At 34.6% G+C, this 17,813-nt stretch overlaps 1 protein-coding gene across 1 annotated transcript; it reads left to right on the top strand.

The window, feature by feature from the left end:
* Positions 1–14,915: 14,915 nt before the first annotated feature.
* On the top strand, positions 14,916–17,273 carry LOC116132787 (nuclear intron maturase 3, mitochondrial-like). Its single transcript, XM_031418460.1, has one exon. It carries the CDS (start codon positions 14,916–14,918, stop codon positions 17,133–17,135), a length of 2,220 nt encoding a protein of 739 aa, XP_031274320.1. The 3' UTR covers positions 17,136–17,273.
* The last annotated feature ends 540 nt before the right edge of the window (positions 17,274–17,813 follow it).

The raw sequence follows: 17,813 nt of genomic DNA, 5'->3' as shown, positions 1-17,813 counted from the left end.
TTCGCATGCCCTTAATAATGATATTTATTATTTTTTGATAAAAGCGCTTGAGCACTAACAAAACAATGGCATGAAATAATCAAATTATTAATACGATAACACTAGACATACATAAAAAGTAAAGAGTAAACGGCTCTTTTCCACCAAATTTGCCTTAATGACATTTTTCACCAAAAAAGTTTTTAAATACCACTTTTTCGTTCAAACTTTATATTTTCATACATTTCACTGATGAGTTATCAGGAGCAGTGTAAGAGAGGTTTTGGAGGTCAATGGATCAAATGACAGTGATTGATTAAATATTCATCATAATACATTTCACTCGGGAGTTATCAGGAGCTAGCTAGTGTAAGAGACGTTTTACACCGGAGATTAGTGGATTTAAAGGTGGTGATTGATTAGAATTAGTTGAAAATACTAAAAGTAAGAAATAGAATGGTATGAGAAATTAAGTATGATAGAGTTTTTGTAGAGAGGAGATGAGAAATTTAGTAGGATAGAGTTTTTGTTGAGAGGAGATTGGAGCACGAGAAATTAGAACTCCGTTTGGTACGCTATTGGGAATGTTATTATTAGTATTCCCAATAAAGTTAAACAGTAAATGTCATTATTCTTTAAATATTATTCTATATTTTTTAATTTCTTTTAAACTCTCCTAAAATTGTTAATTTAACTAAACACTCCTAAATATTTTTTTTAAAAATTGTAAAAACACCCCAGCAATTCACATTTACCAGATTTGGCCACCACTGCTTGAAGCTGGCCAGAATCTGGTATAATAGTGCACTACCAGCTGAATCTGACTGGTAGTGCGTTGATCTAATATTTTCTGGTCAGATCCACGGTGGATCTGGTCGAAAAATGCCAGATTTATGGCCAAATATCTGGCCGTCATTAGCCGTAGTCAGTCGTCAATGATGGCTAAGATATGGTCGTCGTTGACCATCAACGACGATCGTATCTTTGGCCATCGTTGATGACCAAATGCAGTCAGATCTAACCGTCAATGGCCAGATCTAGCCTAGCTATAGATTTGACCTTTTTCGGTTAGATCCACTGTGGATCTGGTCGAAAAATACCATATCGGTGCACGACTGGCAAGCTTCAGTCGGTCATTCACCGATACGACGACTCCGGTCATCCTTTAATAGTGGTGGCCGACTGTCTGTATTTAATGGTGGATTGGGGGTATTTTTGTTAATTTTTAATATTTTATTATAGAGGTGTTTAGTAAATAAACAAATACAGAAGGTATTTTTATTAATTTTTAAATTATACATCGTAATACCTACTCAATTTAAAGTTTTTCAAAAGATTATTTTAAAAACTATTTAATAATGAACCAAACTAACCTAGGTGTCAGAAATTGAGTTTTTATAAAGAGGAGATCAAAGGTTTAAATGTCATAAATATAATTTTTATAAAGAGAAGATTAAAGGTTGAAATGGTGGTGATGTAGATAATTTTGCAGGACAAAAGTCTTTCCATGACAGCGATGAAAGAGTGATCCGGCAGATAGCTTTTAATAATAATATGTGTTTTAAGTTGTTTGGGCGGTAGCCTCAAAGTCAATATATGTTCCTCGTTAGTTGTTACTAAGGCAATTTGTAACCTTTATCTTTATATGTCGACCAATATTTCGGTGCAAGTAGTACCATGAATATGATCCTATAGTAAAATTTTGTCACCGATTCCCCAAAAGTATCATGGTTGGTAACAATGATCAAATTTAAATATAAGGTTAAATAATCTCAACTATTTATACCAGTATGGACATATTTAAATATAACATTCTATGATTAAAATTATTTAATTTAAGTAAATGATGGAATCGGATTTGGTAATATTATTTTATACACACATCAATATATGCCAACCTTTGATGCTCCATTTTTTAGTGGAAAAAAGTATTTTAATATTTTTACTGATGATTTTTCACATTATGAATATATCTACTTGTTTAATGAAAAAATTCAATCCGTGGGTACACTTGAGGTGTACATAAATGAGGTTGAAAGACAATTAGCTATAAAAGTAAATTTAATAAGATTTGATCAAAGTCGTGAATACTACGGGAAACATGCTGATTTAAGACAATGTCTAGGTCCATTTGCAAAGTTCCTCGAAAGTCATGGCATATGCACACAATATACTATGCCAAGCACACATCAATAAAATAGTGTGACAGAAAGACGTAATTAGACATTAATCGATATAATTAGGAGTATGATGAGTAACTCCTCATTACCTATATCTTTTGGATACGTGCTTTTAAAACTACTACATAATTAATGAATAGGGTTTCTAGTAAGGCAATCTCAAAACTCATTTTGAGTTGTAGACGGGAAAGAAACCAAGTTTAAGACACCTGCACGTTAAAGGTTGCCAAACGAAAGCAAGAATTTACAATCCACGTGAAAAGAAATTAGATTATCGAACAATTAGTGTTTACTTTACTGGTTACCCAGAGAAATCTAAAGGGTATAAGTTTTGTTGTCCAAAACATAATTTGACAATTATAGAGATTGGTATTGCTAGATTTCTTGAAAATGATAAAGTTAGTGGAAGTGATGAATGACGAGTTGTGAACGATATCTTCTTGTACCCATAAATGTTTCCTTATCCACAACTACTTCAAATTTTGTTATGGCTGTTGAAGAATGTCCTTACAACGTTGGACAGCTTTTGAAAGAGGATATACTCCCAACAGAAACTAACTCATAAAGATCTAGATCTACTCATCTCAAATGATGTGTAATCCTATTTAATGTTGATATATAAATGAAGTAACGCTTTAATAAATAAAATGTCAACACTACATACAATGACATATTACTTGAGATGAGATACGCTTAAATCTTGATAAATTAATAACTTTAATTAAAAAATATTTTTGGTTGGTCCCATCTCGGGATCAATGTGCTAAATTAATAATTCGCTAAATTTATAAGATAATACATTAAAAAAAAAAAAACACATAGATATCACTTGATATAAAAATTAATAATCTCCTTATACATCAAAATTATATATATACATGACTCAAATAGAAGGCTTTGTAAAATATGACTCAAATTTACTTGTTTCCTATAGACTAATTCCTATGCCACATTAACTATGAGCTATTCCTTATACTACATTAATTCTTAGCTATAAGTTACGCTGATGATATTATTTCCAACAATTATTCCTTATATTATATTAACTATACAAAATATGTACATGTATTAAGTTCAATGTTTTGAAAAAAAGAAAATAAAGAATGCCTCGATAAATTAATAATTTATTAATTTATATAATTAAATAATATATCGATTAAAAAATAAATTTTTATGATCCCAAAGATATTAATTTATCTAGGTTTAAATATATTTGAAATATCCATGAGGATGTGTAACTTTACTCTTAAATTATCATATTGGATGATTAAGGGTTATTTTAATTTCATCGTTGAGGTTTTTTATATTACACTTACCTCCAATATTATGGAATACAAACAATTTAGTTCAATTAGATGAAACTTTCCATAAAAAGTCTATAAGAACCTTGTTGTCTTATTAGCATGTTATTAGAAATAAATAAAATATAAAAATGAAGAAGTATACGTTACACAAAAAAAAAAAAAAAAAATCAATAACGGTTGTCGGTTGATATCCAAATATTATATGGACCTTGGAACTAAGGTACCCAAATAATCCCGTTGTTACCAAGACATGAAACACCAAGGAGATGCCGAGAAAGAGGAAGGATTGGTGTTGTCGTCGTCCCATTAATGCCTACACCTATTGTGCGTAGTAATACATGGCCTCATCGTTAGTCCTCCTAACAAAATAAGGTTCTCACACCACTTCAATGACTCAAATGATGGCATGTGTAGGAACCAATAATAGAGGACTAAAGCAATAATAAATGTCCTTGGAGAGTTAACCTTTGAAGGAACCAAACAAGCCTTTGGAACATGCTAAGGAGTTCCTACTTCCTAGTACGGAACCAAACATGTCTTTGGAGAGAGGCCGAGGAGTCTTAATGTTACAAAATGCTTAACAGAAGCACCAATCACCAGTAGAATTAGCAATCCATAGCAAGAAAATAAGTGAAATGAAAACATACCTCAAAATCATGGAGAAGAAGCGCCGACTTTGTTTGGAGTTCTTTTTTCGTTGTTCTTTGGCCTTTGGGATTTAGGGTTGCTTTAGGCAAAAAAATAATTTGGGATTATTTGTTTTTAAAAAACCGGATCGGATTCGGATATCCCTTTTTTTGCAGAGCTAATCCAGTATCCGGATCTTTCAAAATTGCAATCCAAATCCGATCCGGATTTTTCAGATTGGATCGGGCTAGATTCAGATGGGATATTAGATTTTTTTTGCACACCTCTACCTAGAATGTCACATATGAAACAATGGCGGGAACACTCCATAGTCATAGCCACTGGTCCAAAACCATGAAGACCATATAAAAACCCTCTTAAAAAGGTAAAAGGCAACTAATTCATTCATATTCTCACAAGTCCATACACATAAACACTCTAAAAATTAGCTCTTAGGGTGTGTTTGGTTAGGGCTATGGAAAGATAACTCCGGTAATCTATCTTCAATTTCGGATATTTCCTTGTTTGGTTGTCAAGTAATAAAAAATGTCGGTAATCTTTCAATACCAATAGTGATTACTGTGGGTTAAATAGGGGGTAATTAGATTACCTCCTTAGGGGGTGGTATTTAAAAATTACCAAGGTAATCTTAATTTTATACCAATTTTGCCCTTAATTAAATAACATTCTGGACATAATTGCCCTCAAATGTCTACCAAATAACAATCATCCAGACCCCTTACATTTTTAGAATTTAGCTAAAACACCTTAGTCACAAAAAGTTTAAAAGTTAACAAAATAGCCCTAATCACCAAAGACCACTGCCAGCCGCCAGCCACCACTGCTGGCCATCGAAAATAGTCACCAAATTGACACACAAGTGGCGGGATTTGGTGGGCCGTGCGTTGATCTAATTGTTTCTAGACAGATTGAAGGCCGAAAACGGTTAGATTGCCGTGGATTTGGCTAGAAATGGCCAAAATAGATCAATCATTTGTGGCCGTTGATTCACAATGATCTGGCTATTTTTGGCCTTAGATCTAGCCAGAAACAGCCAAATCAGCATGGATATGGCTGGAAACAGCTAGATCATTGTGGATTTGGTCGTTTTCGGCCATATCCATAATGATCTAGCTATTTTCGGCCTTCAATATGGCCGAAAATAGCCAAAATGACGCACGGCCAGCCTGATCTCATCGGTCGTGTGCCGTTTTGGGGACTGACGTTGGTGGTCGGAGGTTGGCGATGGTCTTAGGTGACTGGGGGTATTTTGTTAAAATTTAAACTTCGTTATTGGGTGTGTTTTAGCTAAATTCTCAAATATAGGGGGTTAAAAGAATTTATTTAAATAATAATAATAATAATAATAATAATAATAATAATAATTATTATTATTATTAAAAAGGAAGGGCAATTCAGTAAAAACCTCTATCGATAATATTTTATTCTTCCCAATCAAATATACCCCCTATTTTAACCAAACATATTGATATAATATTCTCTCGTAATCTTCAAGGTAATCTATATGTCGTTGGTAATCTTATCTTTTCAGCAATAAAATATTCCCTGAACCAAACGCACCTTTAGTTTATCTCTTTTGAAACCAATAAAATTTTATCTTGTTCATTGTTATATTTGAGCATTTCACATATGAATTTGGATAAAGACCAAATATGAATTTGCTTAAAGACCACAATCTGGTTTGAACGTCAAAGAGTGAACGCTAGTGATACTCTCATTAACCCTCTTTGACCTATCTAATTTGTAGAGAAGAGAATTAAACCTCAACCTAGATAAACTTTGGATTTAGTAAAACTTGGAAGAATAAAGAATTTAACGTCAATCACCTGATAGCACTTCACCATTGTTAAACATCCTAAAACCCGAATTCAAAACTACATGACACGCGGTCCAGTGATTCTCTTTACATACCCACAATTAGCAGCTTTTAGATTAGAAATCATAGAGTAAGTCATGAAGCAATTTATGGTGATAAAATTAGGAAATTTTTGTGCACATTTATAATGTGTGGCTGCTTCATTCACAACCCACTTGATATTAAAAATTGACCAGACAAAAAGCAGCACAAATTGAGAGCTCATCCTCACCTTTGTATTTGTTGTTAATAATGCACAGCCAGTAACCGACCAATTAAGGTCATGATCCATGTATATACAAAAAGAGAAAAAAAATCACACTTAATAGTTAGTTAAAAGAATATTATATTAATGAATAAAAAGTGGACATGTTTATTTATATAATTATAGGTTTTATAGTTGTTAGGCATCGCATTCAATAATCTAATCCCATAATAAAATTATTATAATTAAGAATGTTGATATATGTACAACTACAAATTGATGGGTTTAATTTGTGACATATAAAAAGCATAAGTTGTGACATTACTTTGATTTTCTTATTTATTATTATATTTTGTGTTATTCAATGCAAGAGTGTATGAAAAAGACATAAATATGAATATTAAAATTTAGAAAGAAGAAAAGTCATAAAATTAGGGCGTGAAGTAAGGGGAAGGAAAATACATGTTTGGTGAATGAGGTCACTATTATTATATTATTATAATGTAATAACGCCGTGCTTCAAGGATTCAAACTTTCCAGGAAATTTCCATTTGCTAAAGTCTTGCGCTTGGGTGGACAAGACAGTATAGTTTTGAAGATTTGGGGGTGGGGGTGATTAAAGAAAGGTGAAATTTGAGCACTTGTTACATAAAGTTAAGGTGAAGAATATTACAAAAAGAATTCACATGGGGCATCAGTTTCCAGGAAACTTCTCAATTGAGTAGTCCAAAATTACTTCTTTTCTCTTCCAATTGTAGTATACGGCGGGTCAGAATATGGGAGCAAAAGATGCTTTTGGCAGGCAGCAGAAAAAAGAAAGCCAAATATATACACGAATCTTTAAATTATTAGAAATTATATAAAATAATCCGTTTTTCAGATGTAAGTTATTTTTAAAAGTTTTTTAAAAAATAGCATTATTTCAAATTTCTAACATTGGTTAAACCAAATTACCATTCATTTACTAAAAACCACTTTGATCGATACCAACAACTAAAAGCCGATAAGGTTTTGCATGAGTCAATTGATAAATCAAATAGAGTTTGTTTTGTATCATAATACCCCTATGTGAAAATTATATGTACACTCTATTGTCCTTTGGGATGTTCGATACCCCCTGTAGTATCGAACATCTAGTGCCCCCCAATTGCACAATGTCAAACACTTTTTCTCGTCTTTAGCCTTGGACTAAAAAAAGTTATTAATACCCTTCGATATCCTTTGATAGATAGTTATAGTTTTCGTCAAAAACATTAAAATCCTTCCAACTTTCAGCATTCCCATCTAAAAACTAACTCAAACAACCAACTTTAATCAAATATCCTTCAACTTGGTAGGGACCGTAGTTATGGAGAAAGAGTTAGATGAGTTTTAAGGGTTGAAGGGTTAGAGATCATCTCAACAAGGCTGTGATAATCACCATTCGGTCCAATAAGTCAAGAGATATGCCGTGATCCCTCTACAACACAACATAAACACTTGTTGTTAAGTGCATGCGAAAATCCAAGTAATTGGCTATTCAAATTGCCGTGTTCTCCCATTTGCACAATGTTTTCAAACAAAATCATTTTTCATCTTTGGAGCACACAGTAATTATGAAAGACAACCACCAGAATACAAAACATTGATGAGTCCTTTCGAAGGAAGATTTCTTTAAGACAACAAAATGATTCCAACATCACCGTGTCCACAATATTCTCTTAGTCATATGTCATGAGATTTCCAATGAAATGTGTAACTGAGCCAGTAATCAGAAACCCATGTAACTAAACAATATATACAAACATTTATGCTGGAGTGTGGCCACAAGCAGCCTTGCACTTGCTGGCCACAAGCAGCCTTGCACTTGCTGGCCACAAGCATTGTTGGGGTGTGGCCACCATCGCTGGCAGCCGTGGTGGCTGCGTTTACAAAATGGCCATGTCTTCTCTCAACCATGGTCTCAACTCTCAAACTCAAAAACACAAACAACTATGGTATATAACCCATTATTAGTGTCCAATGCTGTGGCTACCTAGAGAACTCTACCATACGGGCCGTTAAGGTGACATCCATCAAGCCCAATATAGCTCCCACATCTCCTCAAATATCCTTCTTTTAGCGCTGGAGAAGAGCAAAAAAATACCTCACAAATGTAGAAGTTACAGAGGGATCTTTCCCCTTGGAATATATGAATACATTTGCACCAAAATTCCTCTATTTTAGAAAATGTGCATATGATGATAGTTTGTTGAATCAGTTTTTGTGATTCGCTTTTGATTCCTTAAGGTCTAGATCCTTTGCCCTATATAGTGTCAAGTTGCTAATAGTCACCTTGTATCAATGTTTTGAAAACCGAATTGGGCCTTGACCCGATCAAAGGCCTAGTTCACAATTTGACTAGTCCGACCAGCCGGTCCGATTGACAATGTCAGCTTTTCAAAAAAATTTAAAATTTTGCAAATTGGTCATTTAAATTCTTGTATATTATAAAATATCCCTAAAAATTACAAATTAGTCCCAAAAAATTTAATATAGTTTAAAATGCCATAAAAATTTAATTAGTCTCTACAATTTTGAAATATTACAAAAACACCCTTATAAAATTACAAATTAAGCCCTATATGTTTAAAATATAACAAGTACCCCTTGGAACCTCAATCGAACCGGAGAGGTTGCCGGTTCCCGGTCTGGCCGGCCGGTTCAGTTTGGTTTTCAACCTAGTTAGTAAATACGCGTTTTATACGCGAATTATATGGCCAGCCGTATAATTCTCATATTTACGTATTTTACAAAGGATTGCCGAATTATTCACGAATTTTTGCAAAAAACAAAGAAAAAAAGAAAAAAAGAAAAAAGGAAAAAAAATTGATTGAAACGACGTCGTTTTAGTGGGGGAAGAAGAAATCAGCGGGTAAAGCATAAGGGAAGAGATTGGAAAAGGGGGCAAATAAAATAACCCTCTCAAAAAGTTCAAAACTCAAAATGACATCCATTTCCCCGCCCATTCCCCCACACCTTTACATTTTAAACTCAAAACACATACAAAATCATTTCATATTCTTAAATTATTTTCGTGCTATCTAATAAATTAGATTGGATTAATGATATTAAAATAATAATTTATTGTGAAAAAAAAAACTGTCATATATTATGGGTATAAAATAATAGTTAGACTATTGTAACACTAATATTTTATATAGATTTGTGAGACAAAATTTTAGTTCTTGATTTAATATAATTTAATGGATTAATGGGAAGTTAAAATTGGTTGCATTTAATATCAAACTTATCAAGTTTTAAATTAGTAAAGAATCATGGCTAAATATTGTGTTTGATTCTGGAGACTATAATTTGAATATCAGTTATATATTTTATATTTGTGTTATTCGTTAATTGAATATTTTGCATTTGAAATACTATATTGATTTTAGCCAAGTAATCAATAAAAGTATTAAAACTAATATTGATATTGCCGTATTTTTCAAAACGTATTATTGACAATGCATCATATTAAACCCGTATATACCCGTATCGTATTTTTCCCGTATCCGAATTTTATGGCCGAATTTTTATAAACGTATTTTTCACCGTTTTCTGTATTATACCCGTAAAATTTCTGTACCCTTTTTTTGCCGTACCCGTATTTACTAACTAGGGTTTTCAGAACCTTGCCTTGTTTTTTTTTTTTAGTTAATATATCACCTAATTCCTTAACCTTGATATTTTGGTTTGACCTTATAAGCCCACCCTATTTCTTTGCCACCCATGGTGCATTTATATTTGAAGGCTTGACATCGTTTTCAATACAAATATGGTACCTAAAATGCTTCTTGATCTTCAATGTTATTACATCCCCCAGAAATCAACTGGAAATCGAAAAAACACAGGCGGCGGCAACAATCCGCTTTTGCCGGCGATTGACAAGGCTAATGGGGGTGCGGTGAGATGGGTTTTGGTCAGGAGGCTGAGGGGAATATTTTTTTCGTGGTGATAGGTAGCGTTGTCGACGTTGGCGTCAAGGAGATCTGGCTTGAAATATCAACGCCAACATCTGTGAGATTAGGTTGAAATCGAATCGATTTCAACTAGATATTGGCTAGATTTTCTAAGGAATGGGCTCAAGGGATGATTGAGATTGCATTTGGTGTGTCGCTGTTGCCAACCAGTCGACCATTGATTTATATTTGGGGTGTGTTTGCTAAATTTCAAACATGTAGGGACTTAACAATAATTTTAGGTGTGTATTTGCTAAATTTTAAATTTTTTGTCATCCAATTTGACTGTCAGATTAAACCGTTCAACTCAGGACCCGACAACTTTGCCGAGTTTCATCTCAGGTTGGTTATTAAAACATTGATATTTTTATTAAGTATATTTAAGCAATTGCACCGAATCACAGTTATCTTAAGCAGGGGCGAATCCAACACTAGTTGAGGGTGGGCCATTGAAATATTAATTGAATTTTAGCACTTTTTCACATATAAAATATTTCATAATTTATAAATAATAAAAAGTGTGAAATTCAATTAATTTTTCAATGTCTCATTATTTTATTATATTTCATAGTGATTATATATATATATATTTTAATTAATACAAATAAACAATGTCACTAAATATAACATATAAAATATTTTTATAATAATTATTGATAGTAAATCAAAATTACCATAGTTTATAAATATTTAAAAAAAATGTAGGTCGGCTTGCATGTTAGGCCGACGGCACGACACACTATATAGCGGGCCGTGCCGTGGGCCTTCAAATTTGGTGGGCTGACACGACATGACAAAACACGAATTTCTGTGGCCCTTAGCTCGGCACAACAGGTCTTGAATTTTTAAACACGGCATGGCATGGCCCACCGCCGGCTCTACTGACATTTGATTATTTTTACAAAAGATATGGTAGTTTATTTTAGAGTAAACATATTCCCACCCGAGGATTAGGGAAATCCTAAGTTAATATCCCTGGTTTCATTTACTCCAAATACCCACCCTTAAGGTAACACTGTTTCCTTTATTTTAACTGTTAAGGGCTAAAAGAGTCAAAATAACCCATTTCTCTCAACTCAATTGCCTTTTGCCGGAATTCTTACCAATTTCGGCAAGAAGAACGTCATGACCTTTCAACTTCCAGGCTGATTTTCATGTCAAAAATCCACCCTGAAACCACCACCAGAATCCCCATCCTCTCCTCTCTATAAAATTGGCCCTTTTTTTTTTTTTTTTTTTTTTTTGCCATAGTTGGTTAGATTTGCATTGCCTTTGTGCAAACCACTCCCACCAGGTGCTCGCCGTATTCAGACCAAATCGGCATGAATCTGGTGCTATTGAGCATCCCCACCACCACCAATAGACTCCTCGCAACCCCCTTAACAACACCCCTCTATTTCTTGAGCAATTCCATCCCCTACCACTGATCATCGCGCACGGTTGACTAGCATGATTCTAGCCTTTTTCTGGCCAATCCCGGTTTTGAAAACCCCATCCACCACCCCTTTGGCTCACTGACTTCCCCTTACAAAACCCTTAACCTTCTCGACCCCGATAGCCCATCATTCGTCGTCCACCACTCAACCTAGGGTTTGTTGCATTTTTTTGAAATTGGTTGTTGAGGATTGTTGTTTGATAAAATTGAAGTTTGTGGTTTGTTTGAGGGATTAATTGAAGGGTTTTTGGTGGTAGAAGGTTGAATTTTAGTGGTCGAAAGTGAGTTATAGCCTGGTGGATTGGTTGGGGACTTTCCACAAATAGCTTGAGGGTGGCAAAAGAAGGGCCAGTGGACAACAAATAGTGAGTGAGGGAAGGTGGTATGAGGGTGGGTTTTGAAGAGGGGGGAATAAGGGTTCAAATGGTGGTGGTTGGGTGGATTTCTTATGAGGGAGTTGATCGGAAAGTGGCTATAAAGAAAGGGGGTTGAGAAGACAAACAGTTGCCATTTTTTGGCGAACGATCAGAGCAATGGTGGCGGGGAAGGCTGAGGAAAGGTAAGGAAGGTGCAGGGAAGAGTAAGATACTCATTTTAGGTGGAAAAGTAGTCAGAGAATGGCTAAAACCGCCAGGTGTGGTGGTGGTTTGGAATGGGATGAAGGGCAGTTTGGTAATAGCATCCGTCAGAACCCAATAGTCACTAACGGTGTTACTTTAAGGGTGGGTATCTGGAATAAATGAAACACATATATCAACTTAAGATTGCGCTAAACCTCAGGTGGGAATGTGTTGTTTACTCTTTATTTTATTTTCCCCTTGTAAGGTCATTTAGTATTAACTCATTCATTTCGTCTAGAAAGTATAAAAAGCACCCACATCAGTTTTTTTTTTTTTTTTTTTTTTTTTTTTTTTTTAATAATTTTTAAGGGGATGTTTGCAGTGATTAGAAACTCAACTCATGTAGTGACCCGGCCAGGTCATGGGTCGAACGGTTTGACTGGCGGGTCAAATCGGTTTCCAAATGTCTGAAATATAACAAAACCACCCCTAAAAATTACTGTAAGTCCCCATAGGTTTGAAATCTTGCAAAAACACCCCAAACACCACTATCGGCATCGACAAATAGGGCTTGTTTCTAGAGATGACTGAAAGATGGAATGCATGGAGAATGATACATGTGATACTATAATATGTATATTAGTATTTGACAAAAAAATTTCAATCAAATTGAAAACAAGTACGGTATGACTTGTTACCTTAAGTCCTTAGCAACCTTGAAGACTTTTCATTTCAAGCGAAATTAAACAAAAGAGTATCCACACTAAGGTAAAAGAAGAATTAGGCCAAGAGAGATATTTTGGGTTCTTAGAAATTTTTGATCTCTCTTCTAAAATTGATATATCATTTTCTTTATATATGTAGCCTTGTAAACAATTCAATAATTGTTTTGGACTTCCTTAAATAATTCCATAATTGTTTTGGAGTTGTAAATAATTCCATAATTATTATGAAGTTATTAAACTTCTTTAAATGATAACATTGGATTAACATTTAATTACAATTAACAACTTAACTCTTAAATTGTTTACATAACAATTTAAACCTTAAATTGTTTATATATTTACAATTACAACCCATTGTTAAATTCAATTTAATATAAAGAAAATGATAAATTATGAATTGGAATTCCATTTAATTCCAATTAGCAATTTAACTCTTAAATTATTCATAATAACTAATATAACCCTCCATTGAATCTAATTCAGTGATAATAATATAAATAACTTTATTACCCTTGGTAGGTGCTAGCCAACCTTGGATAATCAACTCTTTTTAGCTATTTCTCCATTCTCCTTAGTTTTTATGTGTGACCTCTTAGGTTTTCTGTAGCCTAGCTGTAGGCCCAATATCATAGTCTATTTTGATATGTTTCGTCATAATTCTTTATAACCAAAACTCCCACCAATTATGGTAAGCATCTAGCAATGCTCCATAACTCCTGAGTCACAATGAAGATATACTCCAACGAACCTTTTTATAAACATACGCACTATGTAATCAAATTCTTCTGTTGTCTAATCCCAATTAATAATAAATTCTTGGTATGTCAAAATCCTTGTCTTAATTTTATATCAAATTGACAATCAATACATACGGAATGTGTCACCATGAAACAACATTTGAGGTAACATTTTATATACCCTGGCCGGAGATTTCCCTTTTCCAACGTATCTTGATGTTTGTCAAAGAACTGGATATCAATCTATATAAAGTCAACGGATCCCATCTTGACTTTCACTTGTCTTCACACATAAACAACACATGGCCAAATTGACTTATTAACACATGACATGATTAGCCTCGTGTTTATACACCATATGAACTGTATGCGTTTATGTAGAATCCAATCGTGATATCTCAGGTCTAAGGATTAATAATAAACTAATACGATTTTATGATGCATTATTGACTACATGTTAAATGGCCATATTCGATATACAGTTCACTAACCGCTTATTCATGCTAATGTCCTAGTGATATAACTTTTATAATCACCCACACTAATACCATCACATGATATTCAACGGAGGCATTCAACATGCCTACTATGTAATATTATTGCCCAATTAATATTACCTATGTATGGAATACTTTGATGATTTTGATCTTCTAAAGATTTGTATCATCCGAACATTTCACATGTAATACATATATGTAAATGAAGCAATAAACCACATGTGAAATAAGAAGACTTTCTTTTATTAATAAGATAAAAATTTATATGCAAAATATATACATTAACATATATATACACAAAGCATAATACCTTGGAACCGACGACACGATTGGTTTTTATGGCATACACTAACAACGACAACACTCCCCATCACCATGAAAACACTCCCCTCAGCCTCCTGACCAAAACCCATCTCACCCCTTCCTCGTTTACCTCCCCAATCGCAGGCGACAACAGGCTTTTTTGGCAACATTGTTTTGCGATTTTTGATCGATTCACTCACCAGAAATCAACGCCGTTGCCACCATTCCACTCAGTGGCCATTCCGGGTTACGGTTGAATCTGTTCAACCGGCCAGGCTGGGTTAGGTTCCTAATCACTGCTTCCCACCATATTTGATATTTTTAAGGGGGTTTTTAATATTTCTTAGAGGGATTTTTTACAATTAAAGGAGTGTTTTTTATACTTTCTAAACAAAGGGGATAAATTTGAACCTAAGTGGTCTCTCAGGGAGGACAAAAGATGAACCCTCCTACCGTGTTTTAATCTATTTTGAGCAGCAGTTTCAAGTGAATCTCGTCTCACAAATGTTTATGAACCTGAGGAGACTCTCACTTTCGGTGAGACTTTACTCTGAAACCACTCAACTTTTAAACCCTACAACAGCAAACCAACCCTTAACTAAAACCCAGCTCAACTCCTTAGTCCTCGCCCAATACTCCCATGGCCACTTCTCTAAACTCCTCCAAAACGTCGTGGCTTTACCCTCTGTTCTCTTCACTGCCTCCCTCAACCTTAACAAACCCCACAATGTCCCCAACTCCAACTACTTCTCAATTCATGACATGAGTCGGGAGCTTATCGAAAACCGCTTCGATATTCAGTCTTGTTGTGTCAAACTGAGCGGGAAAGGTGAGCTTTTGGTTTTGCCCAATTTGAAATTAAAAGTCTTGATTGAAGCTATTAGAATTGTATTAGAAATTGTTTACGATGAACGTTTTGTTACTTTTTCTTATGGTGGTCGTGTTAATATTGGAAGACACACGGCAATTAGATACCTTAAAAACTCGGTAGAAAATCCCAGTTGGTGGTTTGCTGTTTGGTTTAATCGTCAAAAGTTTGATAGACATAATGTAGATAAGTTGTGTTTAATTATGGGTGAGAAAATAAAGGATGAATTGTTGATTGATTTGATAAAGAGGTTTTTTGATTGGGAAATAGTGAGTATTGAACTTGGTGGGTGTTATTTGGGCAGGGGGTTGCCTCAAGAATGTGGATTGTGTTCGATTTTAATTAATATTTACTTTGATTGTTTAGATAGAAAATTGCAAGAAACACGTCTTCAAATAAATGAGAAGAATCCCAAGTTTAACTTGAATGAGCTTTGTTCTGGTTCCAGTGTTTATTATAAGCCATTGAAGATATATGCGGTTAGGTATTTGGATGAAATATTGGTAATTACTTCAGGTTCAAAAATGTTGACTATGGATTTGAAGAATGTGGTTTTGAAATTTCTAGAGGAGAAATTAGAGTTGAATGTTGATAGAGTGAAAACTGCAATTCATAGTGCAGTGTCAGAGAAGATTGATTTTCTGGGAATGGAACTGCAGGCTGTCCCGCCTTCAGTTTTGTGTCCCCCTATGTCTGAAAAGGCAATGAGAGCTAGGAAGAAGTACCTTAGGCAGAAGGAAGTCAGAGCTTTGGAGTTGAGAAATGCTCGCGAAAGGAATAGGAAGAAGTTGGGTTTGAAAGTGTTGCATAATGTTTTTAAGAAGCTGAAGCAGAGTAATGGGTTCGAGTTTGAGTTTCACATCGAGAATGAAGTCAAAGATATCTTTAGAACTTGGGCAGATGAAGTGGTTGAAGAATTTTTGGGATCCTTGGAAGACCATTGGCATTGGCATCGAATGCTTTCTAGAGGCAATTTTCTTTCTTTGAGGCACATAAGAAATCAATTGCCAGAAGGCCTTGTTGATGCTTATGACAAATTTCAAGCGCAAGTTGACAAGCATTTGACACCAGTCAAAGCCAGAAAGGCACTGGAGGAAGAAGAAAGGAGAGTAGAAGAGGAGGAGGAGAGAAAGTATGTTGAGAGAACAGTGGAGGATTTGATGAGGCTTTGCATGAAAGTCTCTGCACCTATGGAACTTGTTAGGAAGGCTGTTAAAATGGCTGGATTCACCAACAATATGGGTCGTCCTAGACCAATCAGTTTACTTACTGCTCTTGAAGACACTGATATTATTAAGTGGTATGCGGGTGTTGGGAGAAGATGGCTTGATTTTTTTTGCTGCTGTCACAACTTTAAGATGGTGAAAACTGTTGTAACTTATCACCTTAGGTTCTCTTGTATTCTAACACTAGCAGAGAAGCATGAATCCACCAAACTTGAAGCAATTAGACATTACTCTAAAGATTTGAAAGTCACTAATATGGAGGGGATTGAAGAAGTGTACTTCCCCACAGAACGGGAGGTTAAGATGATGGGAGACAAGAACCTTTCAGATCCGAAACCTGTCGATGGGGCTTTATCGTTGGCTTTGATCAGGTTGGCCATTGATGAGTCATCATATTCTTGTGCTGCTCATTTTTGTGACAGTACTAATACTATCATGTATAGGGTGAGGTTACTACAGAACCGTGTAAACATTAATCCTTTGGATGAAGAAAAGTGGGTTAAGGGTATGGGAGTAATTCATAACGCTCTGGATAAAAGGTGTATCCCTCTCTGTTCTGATCACATAAATGAGTTATTACTTGGGAAAATTACCCTTCAGGATATTGATTGTACTTCACCTGTTGATGCGGCCTGAGTTTAATTGCTTTCCTTCAAGTTTTGTATGACCTGGTTGTGGTCTGAAGCCTGCTAACAATTTGAAGCTGAAGTCGAAATATTGTTTAAACATTGTTTTTTATTTGATTCATATATATACAAGGACATAGGTTTGGCCTTCTGTATTGTAATACTAATTTTGTAACACCTATGAAATGTCAACATAAATGACACAAAATATTATGACAGTTACCAGTACCCCCAGTGATCAATCTCACGTAGATTTCTTGAAACGGTGACTTGATCACTGATGAAATGGATTGACTGAGACATTTCTTCTTTCCAGAAACCATGAATTTTCAATTTTTTTTGTAGATAAGTTTGTCTTGATGTAAATAGTCAAACCGTTTTCTGGTTCAAAATTGCTGCTGTTCTTCAGGAATGGTGTTTTTTGGGAGATATTAACTCTTCAGACTCTCTACATAACTGATAATGCTGTTAGATTTTTTATAATTTAGGTTGAAATCCATCCTTTCCCCTCCCCTCTCTCAACCCTCCACCGCGCCCCCCCACCCCCCCCAAAAAAAAAAAAAATTAGTACCATAGGAGGTTCTTATGGATTTCTTCTGCATCATTGTAAAGCATAATTCGGTGTACACTGGTTAATTTATTCTAGTTCTTTATTTGTACGAATTTTCACAAATTCACCATTATATTA

Source organism: Pistacia vera, unplaced genomic scaffold (genome assembly GCF_008641045.1).
Source record: "Pistacia vera cultivar Batoury unplaced genomic scaffold, PisVer_v2 Contig1074, whole genome shotgun sequence".
Lineage (NCBI taxonomy): Eukaryota > Viridiplantae > Streptophyta > Magnoliopsida > Sapindales > Anacardiaceae > Pistacia > Pistacia vera.
Note: the sequence above shows the minus strand (reverse complement) of the source record. Positions and strands in the feature narration are given on the sequence as shown.

Coding starts and splice junctions, on each gene's coding strand:
- LOC116132787 (XM_031418460.1), top strand. CDS start 14,916: ATGAACCTGAGGAGACTCTCACTTTCGGTGAGACTTTACTCTGAAACC.